Here is a 23,586-nt window from a genome sequence, read left to right on the forward strand (position 1 = left end):
ATCAGCAAGACACCAACTCCGCGTTACTTTCCCAGAGTCTGGAAGCTGTCAGCCATCAAGGTGCTGTGTGTCCTCAATCCTTCGCCCTTAAGCCCTAATTCCCCGTACGCAATCTAAAGCTCTTTGTGCCAACTGGCTGCTGTGCCTATTCATGTGGTGTTCATTGGTTTCCTCCAAGTACAACTCCGACTCGTCTGTATGTCTGTCTGACCTTGTCCAGCCACCTCCTATTGATTGCGTTTTGTTTTTCATTTTTGTTGATATTTGTATTGCGTTTGTAGTTCTCTTCACCCTTACCCTTTTCTCTTGTACCATGTGACTTGGTTTTTGATATATTCTTCACCACTTGTAACAGGTCCTCAAACCTGAAGAAGTGCAGCCTACTGCACGAAAGTCTTGTTTTTTATGTATGTAACAAACAGTTGATGCTCTCAACCGTCTTTGTTATTTTTGATCAATAGCAACTCAGGTCACGCTGTGAGCGGATGACTTTTTCTGCATTGTAGCGTTCAAAAACGCGCTCGTACATCCACGCAACCTGTAACACATGGCCTTGAAATCGGATTAGGAGAGCTCATCCGCGGCTCAGCTGATTAGTTTATGATCGTCTTTCTCACATGTGATGGATGCCGGGTAACCGAAAGGGTTGTCATTGCTCCAGGTTTCTTACTGAAGTCGTTGTGTTCAATAATGGCCGAAGTAGGAAAGTCAGCAAATGCGCGCGTGCAAAATGAAGGACTGCGGTATGAAAGTGCGTGGCACGCATGGGAACTTCAGTCGGAGCAGCGTTCAAGACCTATCTTTTCGCCGTACAGAGGAAATTGTAGTGGTCACTTTTAATAAGATACCCTACCAATGGTCGCCTTTGCTTTTTAACGGTTGAAAAGAAAATATGAAATAATAATGAAACCGCTATGCATTCAATGGTGTAGGTATTTCGTTATATTGCTTCAAACTGTTACAATCGCGAAAATAAAATATGTATATTGTCTGAATTGCAAGTAAACCGTTTTTATCATTCCAGCCTCCTTGGGTGATCATCAGCTGCGAGCTGTTCGGTGTGGGTAGATCAGCAAGCACCACATGAACGTCTCTGGCTAGTTGCGGTAGTAGCATAGATGTGACTTAGCTGTATATAATGTCTGTTCTGGTCCTCCATAATGAATAGGAAAACCTCACCACACGGAAAAACTTTATTCACCGAACCAAGCCTCGCGACCCACCCGTGCGCCGTTCAGCGTAACTACACTCTTAGAAATAGGTCTTTTATCGTGCCGTCAAGAGCTGCCGTGTCTTCTAGATTCGCGGTCAAGGCCGAAGTTTTAGACGACAGATGCCCACGTGACCCGGGAGAAAAGAAAATACCATAAAAATTGTCTCTTTTTTTTGGCGCGTACGCCGTGTAGAAGACACGTTTATCACGGGACCAGGAATCGGACGTCGTGAAGTCTATTTCGTGCATGGAGGAAGGAAACACAAGGAGCGGCTCTTCCCTCCAGACTAGCGTAGCCACCCTCTAGCGGTCGCTCGAGTCAAAATCGCCATTGCTTCCTGTCCACCACGTGATCCCCCCTAAAGTTTCGGTTTTGCAAGGCTTTGTTTCTCGCGCTGCTGTCCGTATGATTTTGCTTCTTGGAAGTAATTTATTGTGCAAATGTGATCACCGTCGTAGAAGCGACGTATGGTAATGTGTTCCTGTCCCGACTGCGGCTCTTGTTGAACTGAAATCAGCTCTGTCACGGGAACGCGTTTTGTTCGTAAGTACACGGTAACTTGCTTTAGTCGCCCGTGTGTCTTCGAGTCATCTTGAATTGTTCATTTGGGACCTCAGACTCTGCCGCAGATTCATTTCATATCTTCAGTTGTTGTACAAATCTGATTAATGGAACGGCATTCTTAACCACTTAGTCAAGAAAAGTACATACGTTGGAAGTAACCGTTGCCACACGTGATGTTTCCGGTCCCGCGTACTCCTTTTGCGTTCTGCACACTGTGACTGGTCTTCTAATAGAAGAGTAAACATTCGTAACCAGTGGCGTATCTAGAGCTATCTGCGCCCATGGCAACATGGTTAACGTGATGTCCTTGGGGATGCGTTTTCGTGTGGTCCGCACTAATAAGTTTCACGCTACAACCTCTCTAATGGCGGGTGCTTTAGATCATTTATAAATGTGCCAGGTTGAGTGCCCGACCTGGCACATTCACACCCGACCACATAATGGCACCCCTGTTCACCTGGCGCCCATGGCACCTGTCCACACATGCCACACCCTAGATACGCCACTGTTCGTAACGCACAGAAATAATGTGCAAGCACGCGTTCAAACGTAATACTGCCATCTGAACTGCAACACAACTACAGCTCGCGTCGTCTGCTTTGCTGGAGCCATGCTGTCTGGAGGGTCACGTGAGCGGTCACGTGGTAGACAGGAGCATCCCAGAATGGAATGCGAGGCCGGCTACGCTCGTCCCGATAGAAAACTGTCGGAGGGGCCGCTCCTTGTGTTTCCTTCCTCCATGATTTCGTGTTGTCTAAATTTTTCTATGTGCTCAGAGTGATCACCTGACCGGCGTCGAGGACCGGAGTCACGTGAACTATGCGACGGGGCCAGACATGCTGATAGCGCGGCACTGGTCACACCTCTTCTTCGATGCCTTGCCGCCAGCGTTTCCTCGCTTTGCTGATTCTGAGATTCTTTTACAGGTAAGACACCTCCGTTAAATAAATTTTATTGCGATAACTATGCCAGCAGCACTACTATTGTAGTGGCTACCTGGTTCTTCCCCACGCTTCTGACTAGCATTTGGAAGGTGCAGGCAGTGGAGTGCAGCTGTAGCTTCCACAGTTTCGCCACGAAAACCACCGCCCCTCTTGACCACGTGATCATCCGTAACGAATCACGACAAAGTAGCCGGAAAACGGCGTTAAAAAGCGCGAGCTGGCTGATCGAACTGCGCATGTGCGCTGCGTGCCCTCTCCGTACCCTCTCACTCGAATTCTCTCCCCCACCCCTACCCTGGTCCGTGCGCTTCGGCAGGCCGGCCACGCCATCTGCTAATATTATCGGGAAGCAGAAAATGAAAATCCAGAAGACGAAGGAATTCACATGTACAAATTTATTGACACGGTAAACATATAAACAAGAAGCAACATTTGAATGCAAGTAAATCTACACGATTATTACAGAATAAATAAAGAATAAATAGTGACGAGCAACAGAAAGCGTGACTATCATATTATACAATCATTAAGGGAACCTATTCGGTTTGGAGAAAGTAGATATTACTATACACATATATAGCACGTGATGAGTCGCAGAAGCCATCCGCTTTATCCCAGCACAACTGTAGAATCTTCAGGTGACGGGGGCCACATGTTCGCGGATCGCAGGGCCACGAACAGCTGTCGGTGTCCGAATGAAAATAAAAATAAAAAGAACCTCTCAATGATATGGTAAACCCGAGCACAGGCAACGTTAATATTCTGTATACGCTATGTAAGACATGCAATCGTTACGCGCCTAATGTCGACTAATGACAAAATTCGAAGAGCCCTGCGTACGCAATGCACGCTGTTTTCCTTTACATGCACACCAGTGTATTAAACACCGGACACATTCAAATAGCGGAACAAAACGCGACAAGTAACGCCACGCAGAATCATAAACCAGATCATGACTGTTAACCGGCAGAAAGTGATGTAATACGGGACAAGGCGAACCTGCACGTACACAGTTAGGCGACAGTATTAAGCGTCTGATCACTGACATGCATCATACGTTTGTCTGCTTACCTTTCATTCAGGCGTTCGTCCATAGCTCGAACATCTTCGAAATCCACGAAACGAAATCACCGTCTGCCTACATAGACGCCAGCTACACAACGGTCAGACGGGTCGGCGCCTCGGAGAAACGAACGCGGGCGAATCCACCGGTTAAATGAGCCTCAGCCAATCATGATCGAGAAAGGTCACGTGGGGGACCGGAGCCAATGAAAACTAAATAGCCGGAATTTGGCGGGAAATGCCAGTGGCGACACTATTTTCGCGGCGGCGAAACCCGCTTACTGTGCCTCCTCTGGTGCAGGTGCAAATCGAAGTGTCATGGCGGTCGTGACAGAACGTCAACGAAATTTATGTGGTGATGCTTGAGAAGTTGGGTAGTGAAGGTATTCGAGAGATGCTAATGTGTTATCAGCTGTATCCGGTTTGTAGCTCTGTTAGAATTGCCTATAAACGTGGACTTCACGAGCGCTAAATTTTGTGTATGGCGCAGGATGTTTTTGTCTTTCGGGGGCTCGTTTCGACCGTGGTTTGAGTAACCATTCCCTGTCACAGCTGGCCGCAGTGGGTATGAACGTCACCAACGAAGACTTCACTGGTGTTCACGGTGCCGCCTGGAGGAAATGCGCATGCGATTCATACCGAAGACTGACAGATATTAGCCGGTACACGGCACAAGTGTTACCCGGAACATGCGTCCAATGCTAACACTCACCTGTCGACCATGACCGCATTCAGTAAGATATCTCTTTGATCTCTCCTCCTACATACTTGGTACTGCTGTGGTACAAATGTACCATTTTTCTCTCCTCGCTGCCTCACCTATAATCGTTTTAGTATAGGCTATAGTTCGTACCCTTTCCCTGTTGTCGATAGTGACTTTTATTACACTTGACGTTGTTCCTATTCACTTTGTAATGCGTCTTGGTCGTCGTTTACTTTGTCACAGTTACGCCTTGAAGCAGAATTCCGATTCGAGGCCAGGATGGGAAGCATGGAGGAAACGCTGCACAACGGGTGACAACTGCCATATCAACAGCTCCCACAAAGAAGTGTAGAGCCGCTGAAATATAGTGATCATATGCCCTGAGCAACAAACAGGTCTGCGGGCCAGCAAAACTTGTTTCGTAGCGAGTTTCAAGCTTGCAAATAGTCTCGCAGCAGCGGCGTCGAGCCGCGCCGTTTTGTGCAATCTGTGATATTTTGACTATTAGTGGTTCTTATTCATTTTTATTTTCTATGAGTCATTTCTCTGTGAACAGGGTATTTTGCATAGTTTGCAAGTCTATTCAATATTAACTGTATCACTGCCACAATTTCACAAACCCCACAGGGGCACTGGCTTCGGCTGGTGTTTGGTGAGTGGCGCCACCACGGACCCCAGCCCCCAGTCCCAAGGTGTTACCTACCGTGCCGAGGGGATGAGAGGTGAAGGGAGAGAAACCATGAATGGAGGCTGTCGGGGTTTTGGTCAAGCCCCGGCCGATGGGTTTTCAGTAACTCCGGGACCTTCCCACATGTATGGACGTGCGTGAAGTGTGGGAGACAGTTTGGATCGTCCAGCTCTTAAATACTGCATGGGAAAAAATATTCTTCTAAATCTTTGATCGGGGGGGGTAAGCGCCCTCACACCGATGCCTTACAAACCGTGCTATTGAACACGCCAAACAACACACCAAAGTTCATTGTCTTGACTAGTGCTGGCCCTGAGCACACTCCTTTAGGTAAAATGTCGCCCTTTTTCATCGAAAAAGCGGTTGCATCACTTTCACAAAATGTGACAGAGATCAAACGCATGAGGTCTGGCGACTTACTGCTCAAATGTGTATCCGAAAGGGATAGCAACACTATTCTATGAAATTTATGTGGTGATGCTTGAGAAGTTGGGTAGTGAAGGTATTCGAGAGATGCTAATGTGTTATCAGCTGTATCCTGTTTGTAGCTCTGTTAGAGCTATTCTGAACGCGACAGAGATGATGGGGGCACAAGATCTCCGCGTCTCTACATGAGACCCTGAATACATGCCGAGGCGTCATTTCCCTGTCTTAACTGATCGATGTGCCAGCTGAAGATATTCTGATGAACTTGAAAGACCAACAAGTTATAGATGTCTGCAAGATAAAAATCAGACGAAACAACGAATATATCACCACTAGGAACGTTATACTTACGTTTGACACACCGGTGCTACCTGAGAAGCTTAAGGTGGGGTACCTAACAACCGACGTTAGGCCTTACATACCCAACCCTCTTCGTTGCTTTAAGTGCAACCGCTTTGGACACGGTGCAGGTGCATGTACAGGCCGCCCCTGCTGCACGCGTAGTGGGCAGGAGGGACACGAAACAAAGGAATGTGATCAGGCCGAACATTGTGTCAACTGTTCTGAGAACCACCCCTCTTATTCTCGGTCTCGTCCAAAATGGAAAGCCGAAAAAGAGGTTCTACATCTTAAAGTGACACTTAATATAAGTTACATTGAGGCAAGAAAAAGGGTATCACCATTTTTGTTCGGAAACAAATCTTATGCAGACAAGGCTAAGGAGAAACCAAGAATGATAACACACGCAACACAAACACAGGTACAATCCACTAAAACGCAAACTGACATCACACCCACTGTCTTACCAACTACATCCATGACGCCACCTGAAGCTGTGGTGTCACATCTGTCATCGTCCTCCGTGGAGAAAATCTCTATGGATTGTGACGATGACTCGAGCTCGGAACCCTCATTCGTGAGCACGAGCTTACAATCACAAAAAAAGACTGTCAAGGGTTTGTTTGCGAGTGGTTCGCTCCCAGACATCTCTGACAGGAACTGGCAGAGGCCAGGAAGAAAACCCTTCGACAGAAAGTAACTGCGCCAAAAAAGTAGGAAATGCTAGCACAGTCCTCTGCTTCGAGGTACTTAGATTTAATCTTTTTTCTCTTTCTTTCGTACATTATGGGCCAAACAATCCTCCACTGGAACTGTCGGGGTCTTATTGCAAATGTCGTTGACATAAAAGACCTCTTCGAGGAACATAGGGCGGTTTGTTTTTGCTTACAGGAGACAAATTTACACCCACAAAGCATAAACCCCTTTCGAAGATACACCGTGTTCAGAAAGGATCGTTAAGGGTGCGCGCGCGCATCGGTAGGTGTGGCTGTCATTGTCCCGCAGTCTGCACCTGCGAGGGCCGTACCCCTGGTAACGAACCTAGAGGCTGTTGCCGCTCAAGTATGTCTCGAACGGGTAATTACTGTCTGCTCTCTGTACTTACCGCCAGCAGAAAACGTAGACCAAGCAGAGTTTGAACAGTTATGTGATCAGCTTCCTCAGTCCTTCATGATTCTCGGGGACCTTAACGCCAATAGTCCGCTGTGGGGCAGCTCAAGGCTCGACAGTCGTGGCAAGCTAATTGAAAGGGTTTTACTTTCAAAGCAGCTCTGCCTTTTGAACACTGGTCTACCAACGTACATAAATTCTGCCATTCAGACATTTTCACCCCTAGATATTTCTTTGTGCAGCCCCTCTCTGTGTTATAATGTCAATTGGGATGTGCAAGCAAACCCTCGCGGTAGCGACCATTTTCCAGTTGTACTTAGATTTCCTGGTCCAACAAGTAGCTTAAGAACACGACCGCCTCTATGGAACCTTTCCCACGCGGATTGGAGTAATTTTAAGAAAACAGTCGATTTGTCATATCTGTCTCTTCAGAGAGGAGATATTGAAGGAGCAAACAGAGTGGTGACTGATGCGATCACAAATGCAGCTGTTCTATCCATTCCACAAACGTCTGGGGACCTGCCAAAGCGCTCCAAGCCTTGGTGGAACACCGACTGCAAGGATACGCGGAAGGAGCAAAATCGGGCATGGAGTATCGTTCGCAAATATCCAACCACAACAAACCTAATCCGGTTTAAAAAGGGTATAGGGTAAAGCCCGTTGGACACGGCGCCAAGCCAAAAAAGCGTCGTGGAAGGATTTTGTCTCAAGTCTGAATAACAACACACCTTCAAAGGTAATTTGGGACAGGCTCCAAAAAGTAAAGGGCGATTATGCTAGTTTTTATGTTCCTCTACTGTGACACTTGTGACACAAGTGACACTTAATATAAGTTACATTGAGGCAAGAAAAAGGGTATCACCATTTTTGTTCGGAAACATATCTTATGCAGGCAAGGCTATAGAATAGACTGCGCAGACAATCCCATGACAGTACCATTCCGGTAGACAAAATCTAACACGAGGTTTTAAGCCTCGTGTTAAGTTTTAATTACAACGCCTGTTGTAATTGTCCGTTCTTGTGTTGCTGTAAATTGCCCTGTGAACTATCCACCCGCGACTATATACCCACATGTATGGGCAGAGATTATTGTGAATACAGTAAAATAAAATTCGCTCAATGTTCTCTTCTTCACAGACTCGTGTGTAGGTGACCTTCCGTATTCCTAGCCATTGGAAGGCCTTCGATTCAATTGGCCTTCGATTCTAATACCCGTATTCACCATCCAGCTTAAACCATTTGTTTAGTGACGTCGGGTTTAAATCGATCACGTGATCTCTCCGGCTCTGAAGCTCTTTCCAAAGGGTTGACCACGACGCATGCGCATTATTCACATTGTTACGAGATGGTTGACGGAAGGGAGAAAGTAACAGACGACAGGACTGCGAAGGGGAGGGCTCCGGTTTGTTTTGTTTTTTTATTATGAATCTCTTAACGGAAGAAAAGTTCAGGCGGCGCTGGCGCTGCGCTTGCAGGTGGTTGCGGATCAGGGTGTTTGTAATCGGGGGTTGGGCCTAATTCTGTATTTATTAATGAAAATCTCTGCGGCTTGCGGTTGATATGGTCGCTAAAAAAGGGTACATACAGAGCGTTTGTCACGTTATTTGAAAGGCAGCAGTACGTGTCCTCCCACAGGTGACCGTTGTGCTTTTGTCGGTGTTCGCTCGTCGATTGTGGTTGCGTATAATAACTTCATCCGCACAGACCCTCGCTTGTTTATCGTCTGTTGTGCCACCTGTCTGCAACGATCAAGACAGTCTCTCGATTGCTGGGGCATTCCAGCTGCGTCTTTTATACGCTTTCGAGCTGATGTCATGTTCGCAACGTGTGTGCAAGTGCTTGATCACAAAATGGGAACATGCCTATGTAAATATTTGTCATTAGTTTTTAAGCATACTTGTCATGCTTGTCACCTGATATTATGTACTTGACATCACAGACGTCATAACTGTTAAAATAAACGGCCACACTTTAATGCCATTACAATACATCCGAGCCATTCAGTTGCCAGAATTTGCAGTTTATTGAGACCATGTACACAAAATATAGATGTTAAAATGAACCAAATACCTAATAAAGTACGAGGTCTCATATCAGTTTCAATAGTGGTGTTTTAATGGTGGAGCAAACAGGAATGGACCAAAGACAACACACACAACAACAGCTGCAACATCAGCTACACACAAGCCTGTCCTGCTATTTTGTTCAATAATTGCATTGTGCTTATTTGTTCAAAGCAGTATTTTATTGAGGAAACACTTTTACACACTTGGTTGGGGACTTACCTACTTTTCCATGGTCATTCTTTATAAGCTTCTCTCTTGACTCCTAACTGGCATTGTAAACAATTTCACTAGCATTATCATCGCACCATTACATGCCAAACTATCACCACCACCAATGTCTAAAAACTCCCCACAGCTCATGCTGTGCTCTAATATGGCTGCCAACAGCACATCATGCACTAAACAAGCGTACTATGAAGGCGGTGTAGTTGGTACGAATCATGGTGTGTAGACAGGAAAAAGATATGGACAGAAGAATGACAACACGGATGACTGCATCATGAACTACGCTCCGTGAAATCACTTCTTACCCAGGTTTTCAGTTCAGGCTTCTTGCTCAGAAAGAATCTGCAAAGTGATGCAGTTACAGTTGTCACTCCACTCTGACACAGATCATTCAACTTTGACTGTAAAATGACATAAGAGGCCTTCTATATATAGACATAAGAGGCGTCGATCCCTGTCGTATGAGCGTGTATGAGTGTACAAATATGTAAGAGTGAAAGGAAGATGAGTGAGAGAGAGTGACTGGTTTGTCCTTTCAGATGACGCACCCTGGAAGTCGCTGAGAGGGCGTGTTAGCTTAGCTCAATTGGTAGAGCCCAGGACCGGTAATCCAGAAGATGTGGGATCGAGTCCTACAGCTGGCTAACCTTTTCAGTGACCCTCATCTTTCATCACTAAGAGGAAGACCGCAATGAACAAATGGATGCAACTCAAATAAGCTCATACAAAGGAAAGAATGCAACTTGAAATCAGGTGCATCTTAGCCACAATGTGCTGTAGTCTTTTTATTAAAATTTAAATTATTATATACCTTTCTTCTATAATTTCAGTTATTTTTTAGCCATATTGGTAGTTGTCACTTTGCAGAAGCCGACATATTCATCCAGTTGTGTCAGCACAATCTATGCAACCGGACAGTTTAATGTAGTGAGCATGGTGTACTGCATCATCAAGGACAAAGTCCGGGAGTAGGTGTATGGGACACAGTGCTGAATATGTAGTAAAATGAAATAGATGCCTCTGCATGACTGACCACCTAACTTCAGTAATGAGTGATGAACATGCACTGTCTTCAGGCAACATCTGGAAAGTAATACCTGATGTATGAGGAGATGGTTTGCAACATACCAGCACCCAAAGCAACAGTTTCACCGATTCTGGACAAATGCATTACGTTGGGACACAAGAACCGCAGGTAATTATTCGTTCCACTTTAGTGAACTTTATGCACCCGTAAGGGTGCAATAGAAAACGTGGGAGGAGAGGGGGTTATAAAAAGAAACAGAAGTAGTGTCAATCTCCCGTTAAAAAGAAACAAAAAATTCCACACACACAACCACAAGATTTCTGAACCTATGGTGAAGCTCATTCTTACACAAAAATGTTTTTCGTGTTTCATCAAGGTTAGTTTGGTTGGGGATGGCATGGTATGCCAGAAGCCTAATAAGCCTAAGCTAATTCCAGCCACATATCTGTAGATCAATAAATTTTCTTCATATATGGCGTTGAAGAACTGCTTACCTGAAACAAAATAAATAACCAGGTGTGACACATATACAATCATATGTCACAGGCATTTGGTGCCAGTGATTCAGTGAAACTAACGTGCACGAGATGCCACATATTCTCCTGGTGATGATGAGGGAAGAAGGAGCTTCCCAGCAATAAATGTATGTCATGGTGTGTCGTATTGCAACAGCATTCAGGCACTCTTTCGAATGACAGATTCATAGATGTTAGAATCATTTGTCATGACACTGAGGACACGCTCTTAGTTACGTCAGAACTTTATTTCCGTAGTAGGCCCATATTCTGTATACCCTACGCTCACTCCTTTAGGGGTGGAGTGCGAGTCAAGGCAGAGGTCAAATGAGAGTACCGGTTCTGCGTAGGTAATGTACAGGACATGTCATATAGGAATAAGCGTGGACACTTAGCATGCACCTGAGCTGGTATAAGAAGAAACAAGTTGTAAACAAAATTGAAAGTACAGTGCAGTACTACACATATGCATAAAAAAAGTGAATATTGGTTTGGTTCACTACTTTGGAACTTGGCTATTCAGACATGTTGAAAACAGGCACAACACCAAATTACAGGCATTGTAGCATTCGCGATAAATAGGAGCATGATTGCAATGTGGATGCGGTAGAGTATTATAAATCATATGGCATGACTCCATGAGATGTGTTTTATTCATTCGTAAGATTTACCTGTAGAGGATATGAGGCTACAAAACAAGAGTGCACATATCACAAAAGTGTAAAGCTGCAGTGTCGTCGAGCAATTTTTAGCAGTCCTGCTCACAGAAATGATGCAGAATAGCATGCATACATTTTGGCTTGAAAGAAAAGGTTCGAGCTTCGGGAGACACAAAAGGGACACTGTTTTTTGTTTTGTTTAGTGCTGTATTCACACTCAACACCTGAGTACATGGATAAATTCTGTGGCCATATCTCAGCTATCAACAACATAAAAGGAGTGTTATGTAATTTGGGTGCATCTTTACCCTGCTTTACCGCTGTCGTCTATATCCACACTGAACACATGTGCACAGAAATTAACTATGCGGTCATATGGCAGCTGTCAATGACCTAAAAGAGCGATAGCTACTGTTAACATGGGTTCATGCTCTTCCTCGTGCTTGTGTGCTCAGTGTGCTTGTGTGTGCTTGTGTCTCCTGTAGATATAAATGGCTGCACTTGCAGGACAATTAAATCCACCCATGTTAACGCAAGCTAACTTTCTCTTAAGGAGTTGACAACAGTCGCGTGGCCATGTAGGTACAATTGATCCATGCGCTCATGCTGAAGTTATAGCGGAACCACATTTCCGTTATTCTACTGTTATACTACCATTGCCATTTTACCAATATACCGTTATACTACTATTATAATTGCTAATACCATCTATTGATGAGTCTATAGCCTACGTTTTGTTATATTCACCTGGAATGTGCTATATGCAGTAATTGCATTTGATCTAATTTTCAACTTTCAGTGCCCCCAATGGGAGCCTCATAGTTTCTGTACACATTGCCCTTTCTTCCTATGCGATTCAGCTCTATTGCAGTACGACACCTCAGATATATTAGTGGAGTCCGCATGTGGAATACAGGAAGAATTTTTTTTTCTTTGTGCATCATTGCTCACTTATGTTGACCTTGATAACTAATCCAGCAGGGTATCAAGGGTGCATCCCTCTATGAAAAATGTCATCCTTGTGGAACTACGTACTTTATTGTCTGAACATCAACAAAAAGTTCACAAATACAAATACAAAAGTTGTTGTTTTGAATGCGTCCATAAGAGATAATTTTTCAGAAATAATCTCAAGAATATCTGTGCTTATACATTGCACAAAAGCTGTCAGTGATTGGTCATGGTTATGTACCTGCAATTGTTAACCTCCAAAAGTAATGATGCTCCCAAAAGGTTTGCAACCTTCTTTGGCACGTTGCTCTGTAGTATTTTTTGCAGAAGCAGACCTACAGACAGATCTACAGTTACCAGACGATAAATTCGATAGATTCTTTTCTGCTGCGGCATGCTGAACACACCTCTCAGTTTCATCTATGCTTGCATGTGAATCCAGGAAAAATGGGGACCTCATTCGCTTGTGCTCCCGTATTTTCATAATCTGGGAACCCAGAACATGGTCAAATTTTGTGTACAGTGTAGTGCAACAACATGCAATATCTGCACGCCTCGATAGTACCCACCCACCAGCCGCAAAACGCTAATGCACTTTATGATGAGTCCTATTGCAATGTTAAATGTCTCTGGAGATTAGATACGCTGCGAAGAGGTGAGATATACTGATATGGTTGATAAACACGCCTGTGGATAACGCCCCTCAACTTCTCCGGCGGAGCTCGCAACAACCATCGCTCTTACTGTACAATGACCGGAGTGCTTTCAGTGAGTATCACAGGAGATGACACTCATAATAAGCGCCAGCACTATTATACTTTGTTTTTGTAGATGCACATTGACGTTCGTCCATCCACACGACCTCTACTCGGTCCATTGGATTAGTATCTGGATTTTGTCCTGGCACATGTCGATTGGCGATGTCACTCTCTTTGACCACACTTTCACGATGTTTTTTACGTTTACTATGCAAGAGTTCGCAATAGCGCCTTCTAAAAACAACTGCAGAATTCCGTGCCCACGGTCAAGCGTTACGCCGCTTTTCTTTACTAGCCGTGCATTTAAAATGATTCTGATTAATTTTGAAACCAGTCAGACTTCGAATTAGTGCAACATCACCTACCGCAACCACTCTACGATAGTTTTTTCAACACACACGTTCGCAGTTGTAGCGTAGTTAGACCGACGTTAAACTAGCCCCTCCCCTAGTTTAAAATGCGTCCCATTCAAGTGCATGGGTCTTAAACCACCGGTTTAGGTAGCTTGAGTGGATGATCGAAATGGAATACTTGAAGCAAATATTCGTCCTATTGCGATAAAATCCATCTCCTCTGCGCTTCTAGTAACTATATCAATCAAAACTTACCCAAGATTTGGTGAAAAATTCTTCGCGAATCGGGGATTAGGCCTATCAGTCGGCACCGCTTCTGGCAGACTGTAGGCGCATGCGCCGTGCAAGAAGCTCGCTATGTGCGGGCGGTGAGCGGTGCCATAGGTTTCACAGCAGCACGTAGTAGAGCATGGGGTGGTGATCCAGGATTGGCGAACGAAAGTCTCACGTGATCGATTTATACCCGACGTCACTAAACCAATGGTTTAAGGAAGTTGGTGGATACGCGTATAAATATATTTACTGCACCAAAATTTAAGTCGCGTTTGATCAGCTAATTACCCAGATAGCACTCGTAGACGCCAAATTCTCATACATTCCATTTATATTTCGTGATGACTCTTAATATAAACGTGATATCGAAGATGTCATGATTTAACTACGTAGTCGTATATCCATGCTTATAGTAGCTATGACTACGCGGCCCATGCCTGTTTTCCTTGCTACAGCTTGCGAGGTGTCGTTTGGTCAAATTGTTCATTCTCAAGCGACCAAAGAACAAACAGGAGACAAGACCACGCACAAGTCGCTCTGTTGTTGTTTCGTGTTTCTTCTTTGGTCCCTTCTGGATTTACCCAAACCAGCCCAGTCTATATACTTCAGACATTTTGTCAAATCGTTGCCCAAGTGGCACTCACTGGCGGAAAATTGTCAACTTCCTCTATTTTAACTCGTAATAACTCTTGATACCAACTTGATATTGACGGTATCATCATGTAACTACGTAGTCTGTATATCGTCTGCGGACCGTAGCTGTTTTCCTTGTCGCGCCCGTAGAACTCACATTTGGTTAAAGGGGCACAAAACAGGTTGAGGAACATTCTCCAATTATTATGCCCAATGAAAGAACATAGCTCACGATATCCAAATATGAAATTCTTTTGCTTCTAGCGAGCGTCTTTAACACGAAACAATGCCATTCAAAGAGCATAATCTGCGCGAGTCTCTCCTTATGCTTGGAACCGAGTCACGTCATTATATTCCAGCGTATAACAACACCGAATTCTAGGAGGTGGAAGAGGGGGAGTTTTCGCTCTCCTAGCCAATGACGGACCCCACTGAGACAAGCTGCAGCTCGCGAGGGAACCGGTTGTGGGGACATCGCGGTGACCTTGCGGAGCAATACAGCAGCGGAAATATAGTGAGCACGTGAAATATAATATTGGGGGGTTTTGGTACGGTTTGAAATGGCTGTCTTGGATTTGACAAGTGGGAATATGTTTAGAGTTGACCTCACCTCTCGATATTATAACAAAATTAATGTATAAGCGTCCCGCATTCTAAGTGGCTGATGATGCGCGACGTCAAAATGACGTGTCGCTATTGTCGCCAGGAGATCGCAGGGCGGAGCATAGGGGTTTAAAGAGTGCAGCAAATATTCAGTCTGTTTGGCGTCATTATTTACTTTTTTGCGACAACAATTTTTTGAAAACGTTCACCGTCGGCAACGTATCACGATACATTCAAAAAAAAGTGCGCCTTGTATACCTGTTTATTGCCCCTTTAATTTGTCATCCACAAGGCAATCACAATTCAGTCAATGAATTTCATCCGGCAATTTCCCGATATCTGGAAAGTCTCATGCTCGTTCCCAGAGTTATGCATCACGTCTTATTCTTTAGCTTTCGCGAAATTTCCCGGGCGTGTTATCAGTGTTGTTATCGGTCGCGGGGCGAGAAGAAAATTGTTCGCCTCAGATATGTCCTCCACTCCCTGCCCAAATCTGTTCCTCCTCACGAAACTCACTCACCACCCTGTGAACTTCGCTTCCTTGCCTAGTCCTCTGCTATCAGGTCAAGCCGGGTTTCAGATGAGGTGTCCCGGAATGCTGCCCTTGAAATGCATCAAACGCGCGCAAAAATTCTGGAAGAATATCGATTTCATAGAGTACTGAACGGGCCGCATTTTTAGGGTCAGGTCCGGTCCGGTCCCGTTGGCTCCACACCTTGCCCGGGCCCTCCCAAACCCGAAGTATTCTTGGTTTCCCAACTCGAGCCCGAAAAAATATATAGATTACCTGGGCCAAGTGTAGTCAGCTGTAAAAGTCGACCCTGACTCACTAATGGTGGGGTAACACATGCTTGAGCCCAAACTAGTCCCGGTAATGTACAGGTCTGGACCCATATTGTCAAACCGAGTCCATGCTGGGCCCGCAAAAAAAAGATTTACCCGGCCTGGCCCGGGTTAGGCCATGCCTGTGCAGTGCTGTAACTTCATGTCCATCTGCGGGAAACATCACGGGCGTTTGCGTGACTTCAGTCTTGGTGCATAGAAACGAAATGTTGAAATGACGTCCGTTCACCTCTACCATCTTATCACAACCGTTTGGGATTACATCTCTCCTTCCTTTTGCCTTTGGTGATCGTGTTTATTGGGGCAGAGTTTACCAACCACCTTCTGGGTTAAAAGCGATAAAATACTCAAACACAGCCCAAGCAGCACAATGTACTGAAAGTCGAGTGCAATAGGGGTGGACGGGTAGGTGAAAAGCCTTGAACAGACTCGTGATTCTACAGAACATTGATAAGACACATACCGTCCACCCCTATTGCACTTGACTTTCAGTACATTGTGCCGCTTGGGAGGAGACAGAGAGAAAGAACGAACACGAAGAGTACTGACTGACAAACAGGAAGTTTGTTTGACAAAGAAACACGCTTATAACGCTATGCAAGTAGGTCAGCCGTTCGCGCAGCCCATCGGCTTTTCCCTTTCCCGTCATGCAGGTAGAACGGTATTGCTCTTAATTGCTGTTAATTAAATCGCAATTAAAGGATTGCTCTTAAATAAGGTATCACAACAACTGTACATGAGGTCCACATGGTTCCGATTTATCAACACGGTGTTGTGGCCCGGTGGTGGTGGTCGTGACGGTGAAGGAGCTCACCGTTGTCTGCCTCACAGGGGTGCGCAACGTCACGACTGACGTCCCGGAGAATGTGCGTCATGGGCCGACTCCTATGGGAATTGTACCGACATATTTCTGACAGCGTGTGAGGAAAACCCAGGAAAACCGGCAGATAGCACAGCCGCGGGAAATTACTGACAGCTCAGTTCGCTTCTGTTTGTTTTTACGGATGAGCGCTGCAGTTTGTGCAACGGATAACAACCGAGGATTACAAAAGAAAAATGTATATTTGTCAAGTTGTCACAGATGTCAGCTTTTTGAAAATACGTGGGCCTCCAGAACCCAAGGTACGGTTTGGCTTCTGGGCATGAGCAGTGGCAACGTCATTATGTCTTGGTGTCCCCCACATAGGTGCTTGATGCCCTATTCTATTAACGTGTATCTTTATAATGCATCACAGTACACTCCGGAAAGTCCAGACGCTGATTGTTCTGCAGACGTGGTGGATTCTATTACCTCCAGCTGTGACGTCAGTGAATACTTTGTGAAGATATGATGCGGCTGCTGGTACAGTTCTTCGCTTTGAAGGTGAAAGCCTTCCAGTCCCATCCGATGCGTTGCCCCCCCCCCCAAAAGAAACACATGACCTTCTTCTAATAATTGCTCCGTTATTCGAGCAGTTTAGCAAGAACCATAATGCGAAATTTTTTTTTTTCTGAGACGGTGTCTTGTCACCGTGCATGTTAATGAGCGATGGTGCGTGGCTTGGAATGCCCAGTTCGATCAGCAGGAGTGACGTCTGGATATGAGTGTGACGTAGCGAGCAGTCAGACCTCACACTTCACGCTGGAAATTTGTCTCCTACAGGCAAGACGCGCCGCTCCTACAGGTGTACTCACTGACGGCGGATTGCAAACGTCGCGAAAGTGTCGCTATCCTCTCTTGTTCAGTAACGGGCTCTCTTAACGAGGTAAGGGTCTTTCGAAGGCAGATCGTAGACGAGTCACCAAAGGCGACTAGTTCTTTTTTCTTTCCCTGTGTCTTTTTTCTTGTGCAATAAGGCAACGGACAATACGACGCGGACAAAAGTGAAAATTTTAAGGAGCCAACTTTCATTGCTCCGTGCGATGAACACTCTGGACTCGTTATGGCATTGCTGCAGTGCCAAACTGACTTGAGACAATAGGTAAAAAATCGGAGGGCGAACTGTCAACTACGTTTCCTCATCTTCCGTTCAAGGCTGTGGTATATGGTTCTAACGGCAGCAGCAACAATATGCGTATAACCATAACGACGTATATCTTTGAAGCAACAGACGATACAACGGACAAACGAACTGATGAACCAGCGAAGAGAAGAACCAACGATCCATCAAATAACGAACAGAGAAACTTGCAAACAAGCAAGCATGACCATCATCAAGCAAGAAGGAAATACAACATAGAACAACGAACAACACAGCCAACCTAATCGATTGTAGGTTCCTCGTTGTCTTTGGTGATATCGTAGTTAGCCATTTCTCCGTGGTGTGGACGTACGTAGATATGATTGGCTCTGACCACGAGGGCTTCTTATTCGCAACAATTATCTATATACAAAAATCAGAAGTGTTCAAAAATTGTTCAAATTGTTTCATTGTTCAAATCAAAAGTGTTCAACTGCTTTCTTAATTCACTTAATTGAGAATATGTAGCAATGAATGATTAAGAGCACTACTTGGGATGCCTTGTTGCACTATACATGCTGCAGAATGGGGAGAAAGGCACATTTAAGTACCAGATTGAAACAACAGCTTCAGGTCGTTTTTGAAGTTGAGATGATGACGTCTCGGCGAACGCCAACAGCTTTGCTTGGTTACCCATGAGGTTCAGTGCGGTGCTCCTTCCATTTCTTATCATTTCTCGGCGCGACGGCTGTATGTGTAGCACAGAAGGTGTTTGTGACACTCAATAGGGAGGTCCAGTTTGAGTAGAGCGCTAAGTAACCTGTAGCAGACGACGATGAGGTTGTCCACGACCACCGGTTCAATTCTCGCGTCAAACCATCGTCCTGCGAGCCCTTGTTCTTTTCCTTTTAGTTCGTGGCCAGACAGCCGAGAGTTTGACCCTTCCGGCTGTGTCTTCCGGCTGTGCCTCCCTTCTGGTCGCAGAACCCCACAGTCCTCCAACTTGAGTGCCAGTTTTCCCTGGCAAACGTCACCAACCAGCTGACGAAGTTCCGCCACGTCGTGTGCGTGCTTCCGCCAGACATCGCCGCCCAGATCGCTGACGTCCTTGCCGCCAGCTGTTGCTCCGTCCGACTCTTTGCAGGCGGCCATCCTCGACCGAACGACTGCGTCCGAGCGCAAAAGGATACATCAACTCCTAACCGCAGAAGAACTGGGCGACCGCAGACCAAGTCAGTATCTGCGCGACATGCAAGCCTTACTCGGTGAGCTCGCGCCGACGTTCGTCCAGGCTCTCTTGAAGGATCTTTTTCTCCAGCGCCTTCCCACCAACGTTCAGATGATACTGGCCACAGGCTCCGACTTGCCGCTTCCCTAATTGGCGGCGCACGCTGGCAATATTATGGAGGTGTCCGCCCCGCACATCGGCGCCGTTACGAGCGCCGCACTCAGCACCGCCGAAGTTCCTTTGCGTACCACCCAAGCTTCCACCTCACACCCCAGTGTTGCACCGCCAGAGTTCGCCAGCGCACTCGATCCAGTTGTGCAGCTTCGTGAGGATTTCACCCGCCTATCCGCCCTGGTGTGGCTCTCCGATTCACCCGACCCCCTTCGGTCGCGCCGTCGGAGCACTGACCGACGTTAGCTTTGGCGCACTATGACCTTAGTTGTCCGTGCGCCATAAAACCCTGAATAATCATCATCATCTGACCTACGTCGATTCCGGTCCGGCAGCTGTCGGCGCTCTCCGCGATTTCATTGCCCCGACCAAGAAGCTGGCCCTTGCCACTACCATCGCCTTTCGGCTCCAATGCCCGAAGATGTAGATGTCCCTGCTCCTGGCAGGGAAACATTTCCGGGGACCGCTAACGGCTGCGGCTGTCTCCGACGCTTCCTGCAGCCGTCTCTACTTCGTCACCGACCACAAGTCAGGGGCATGGTTTCTCGTCGATACCGGCGCCGAAGTCAGTGTGCTACCGCTCAGTGTACAAACGCTCATGACCGGCGACACAAGCCCCTTTTCCACCTCACTGCCGTGTACAACACCTGCGTTCTGGTCTACCACCATGTGTCCCTTACGCTGAAGCTTGGGCTGCACCGAAATTTCCCATGGCTCTTCCTCGTAGCAGCCGTCGACAGAACAATCTTGGGGGCGGACTTTCTTCAGAATTTCCGCCTTACGGTCGACGTAGCGCGCAAGCGCCTCGTAGACTTGTCCACAAACCTCTCTGTCCGAGCTTTCTCTGCTAGTGACGTTCCATTTCCGACGCTCACGACCATTTCTGCCTTGCTGTCACCGTACGCTGCCATCCTGCGTGAATTTTCCACACTTACGCAAGCACCTGATTGGTCGAAGCCTGTCAGTCACAGCGTAGTTCACTACATCAAGACCTCCGGCGCTCCAGTTTTCGCGCGGCCTCGTCGCCTCGCCCCGGAGACGTTTAAGATGGTGCGCGCGGAGTTCAACCACATGCTCGCTATCGGTGTGGCCCGGCCTTCCTCAAGTGGCTGGTCATCGCCGTTGCACATGGCTCCAAAGAAGACCGGTCACAAACGCCCATGCGGCGATTACCGCGCCCTGAATCTTTCCACCGTTCTGAATCGCTACACACTACCTCGCCTTCACGGTTAGCTTGCACGGCACCGCCTTCTACAGCAAGATTGACCTGATGGAGGCCTACCGTCAGATCCCGGTGCAGCCGAGGACGTCAAGAAAACCGCAATCATCACCCCTTTTTGTCTGTTTGAGTTCCCGCGCATGTCTGTTGGCTTGCGCAACGCGGCTCAAACATTCCAGCGGTTCATTGCCTGCGTGGTTCGTGGGCTACCCTTCATCTTTACCTACATCGACGATTTCTCGACATCGGCAAGCTCGATGGCAGAAAAACACGAACGGCACCTTTGGCTGCTCTTCGAACGACTGGCCGCCCATGGAATTGTGGTCAACGTGCAGAAATGCGTGTTCGGCGTCTCATCTACCGAATTTCTGGGCCACAAGGTGGCAACCGAAGGCATTGCTCCTCTCAAGAGCAAGGTAGAGACGATCACCAACTTTTCTCGCCCGCATTCCTTGCGCCAGATACGCCGTTTCCTCGGCCTCGTCAATTTCTATAGGCGTTTTATACCTCACTGTGCCGAGACTGTGCGCCCTCTGGACACCCTCCTCGCCGGGCACAAAACCCCTTCGTCCGGCCTTCTGTGGAGTCCAGATGCCGATCCCGCATTCACTCAAGTCATGACCGACCTCGCGCGCTGTACCATGCTTTGCGATCCCAAGCTTGGCGCCCCCACGTCCCTGATGGTCGACACGTCAGGCATTGCTGCCAGTGCAGTACTTCAGCAGTAGATCAATGAGGCGTGGGAACCAGTTGCTCCCTTCTCCAAGGTCCTCAACCCGTCGGAGCAGAAGTACAGTACTTTCGGCCGCGAACTGCTAGCTGCCTATCTTGCGATGCGCCACTTCCGCCACTTTCTCGAGGGTCGGCTATTCACCATCCTAACGGACCACAAGCCACTTACGCACGCATTCCGGTCGGCGAGCAGCCGCTACTCGCCACAGGAAATCCGGCACCTGGCCTATCACGCAGAGTTTTCCGCGGACGTTCAGCACGTCCCCGATACCGCAAACTCTCCTGCAGACGCCCTTAGCCGGATTGCGAGCGTCTCTCCCATCGTCCAGCCGCTTACTCCCGATGCCATAGCTGCTGCACAGGCCACTGGCGACGAACTTCTGCAGCTTCGTCTGTGTGGCACATCCTCGCTCAGGCTCACCGACCTCCCCATACACGGCTCTCACTTGATCATCTGTTGCGACACTACTCGGGCAAAGCCTAGACCTTTCGTAAGGGCGCCCTACCGGCGCGTGGCCTTTGCTGCAGTCCACAACCGGGCCCACACCGGTATTTGTGCCACCCAGCACATGGTGACCGCTCGTTTTGTTTGGCCCTCCATCAACCCCGACGTCAGAGCCTGGGCCCGTTCGTGCATCCCCTGCCAGCGATCCAAGGTGCATCGGCATACAAAATTGTCGCACCAGCAATTTGGCCTCCCGGACAGCCGTTTCGATGTTGTGCACATCGTCATCATCGGTCCCCTTCCGCCGTCGTCTGGTTTTCCGCTATCTGTTCAAAGCAGTGGACCACGTGGCAGTCGCTGCCACGTTCATAGCAACATGGGTTGCCCGTTTCTGAATACCCTCTCAGGTTACCACCGACAGAGTTCGCCAATTTGAGAGCAACTTATTCTCTGCTTTCGCACGGCTCCTTGACACCTCCCGCATTCGCACCCTGCATCCTATGGTGTCCTGGAGCATTTTCACCGCCACCTGAAGACCGCCCTCATGGCATTTGAAGACCGTGAGGACTGGGCCGCTAAACTTCCGCTGGTCCTACTCGACCCATGTGCTGCATTCAAGCCCGATCTGGGTTGTAGTCGCCGATATCCTCGGCCAGCCTGACACATGCCTGTTTGTTCTGCGACTACACACTTCTTCCGCACACTGCGCCCGGTTCCCCCACGTACTTCAACCTCTTACACCCCTTTCGTCCCGCTGGATCTTCCTACGGCGACGCATGTGTTCATCTGCACTGACGACGTCCGGAAGTCCCTCGTTCCTCCATACTCCAGTCCCCACACGGTTATCGAACGCTCCGGCAAGAACTACCGCGTCAACGTCAACGGTAACGAAGACACGATCAGCGTGGACGGCTCCTGTCAGCCTGCACTGAAGCACCGCCCACCTCCGACCTTCTCCGATTCAACCACTGTGACTCCAGCCCTTCTCCACCATCTTTGACCCGTTCCATATAGACTGTCACGTGGTCAGACAGCTTTCCGCTGTCTCCAGTGGGGGCGATGTAGCAGACGACTATGAAGTGGTCCACGACCACCGGTTCAACTCTCGCACCAAACCTTCGGCCCACGAGCCGTTGTTCTTTTCCTTTTAGTTCGGGGCCAGACAGCCCAGAGTAAACACCCTCCGTTGACCCTTCCGGCTGTGTTTGTCTCTAACTCAACAACCCAATCTGTAAAACTGTCCAAGATAGAATATTACTAAATACTTTTGAAAGTAACTCGTTACCTTCAAGATACCTCGACGTCAGTGTTGGTGACACTGAATAGCTCGCAAGAACAACTGGTTGTCAAAATTACTATCCAATAGCCAATCCACTGAGCAGGAGGTCAGCAGATGAAAACGGATGCTCTACAGAAACGACAGAATTTACTGTCGTTTTGATCCTCATCCTCGCTTGAACCTCATAAAGAGTTACTAATATTCTTCCGTGCCCTCTCTCGCTACGGCTTTCGGCGTGGGACTTCTATTCTGCCTCTATGGTTTACCAGCATATACGCACGAGCCAAGATGCGACATTTTTTTCTGGACGCCTCCTGTCTCAGACTCGTTGCTCCATGTGCTTGAAACTTCACTCATAGGTGGCTCTGCATGTCCGCTTTATTGCACATGAGTATTATCCGGATTGGTTTTTGCGTTGAAGGGGAAAAAATACATTACTTCTGCCTGAAATGTAAAGACCCCCAAAAACGTGCGATTTTCTGTATTCCTTTGTCTTGTCATCTGTGCAGCAGCGTTCCGAAGGCTTACTCTGTCAATGTAAGTCACAAGACAGGTCACACAAGACACATCATGTTGGCGGTGCCTTGTTTGCAAAGAACGGTGGAGCAAAATAGTA

The 23,586-nt window shown here is 47.3% G+C and overlaps 1 protein-coding gene and 1 long non-coding RNA gene across 2 annotated transcripts; both read left to right on the forward strand.

Annotated features, from left to right (window-relative positions):
- The first annotated feature begins 2,520 nt into the window (after nt 1-2,520).
- LOC135399481 (uncharacterized) lies at nt 2,521-5,063 on the forward strand. The gene is made up of 3 exons (XR_010424296.1): nt 2,521-2,704; nt 4,337-4,518; nt 4,731-5,063. It is a non-coding gene; the product is annotated as an uncharacterized LOC135399481 (long non-coding RNA).
- A 14,643-nt stretch (nt 5,064-19,706) lies between these two features.
- On the forward strand, nt 19,707-20,528 carry LOC135400394 (uncharacterized). The gene has a single exon (XM_064632237.1). It carries the CDS (start codon nt 19,707-19,709, stop codon nt 20,526-20,528), a length of 822 nt encoding a protein of 273 aa, XP_064488307.1.
- The last annotated feature ends 3,058 nt before the right edge of the window (nt 20,529-23,586 follow it).

This window comes from Ornithodoros turicata, chromosome 7 (genome assembly GCF_037126465.1).
Source record: "Ornithodoros turicata isolate Travis chromosome 7, ASM3712646v1, whole genome shotgun sequence".
Taxonomy (NCBI): domain Eukaryota; kingdom Metazoa; phylum Arthropoda; class Arachnida; order Ixodida; family Argasidae; genus Ornithodoros; species Ornithodoros turicata.

Excerpts from the sequence above, each read along its gene's own strand:
- LOC135400394 (XM_064632237.1), top strand. The coding sequence starts at position 19,707 with ATGCCCGAAGATGTAGATGTCCCTGCTCCTGGCAGGGAAACATTTCCG.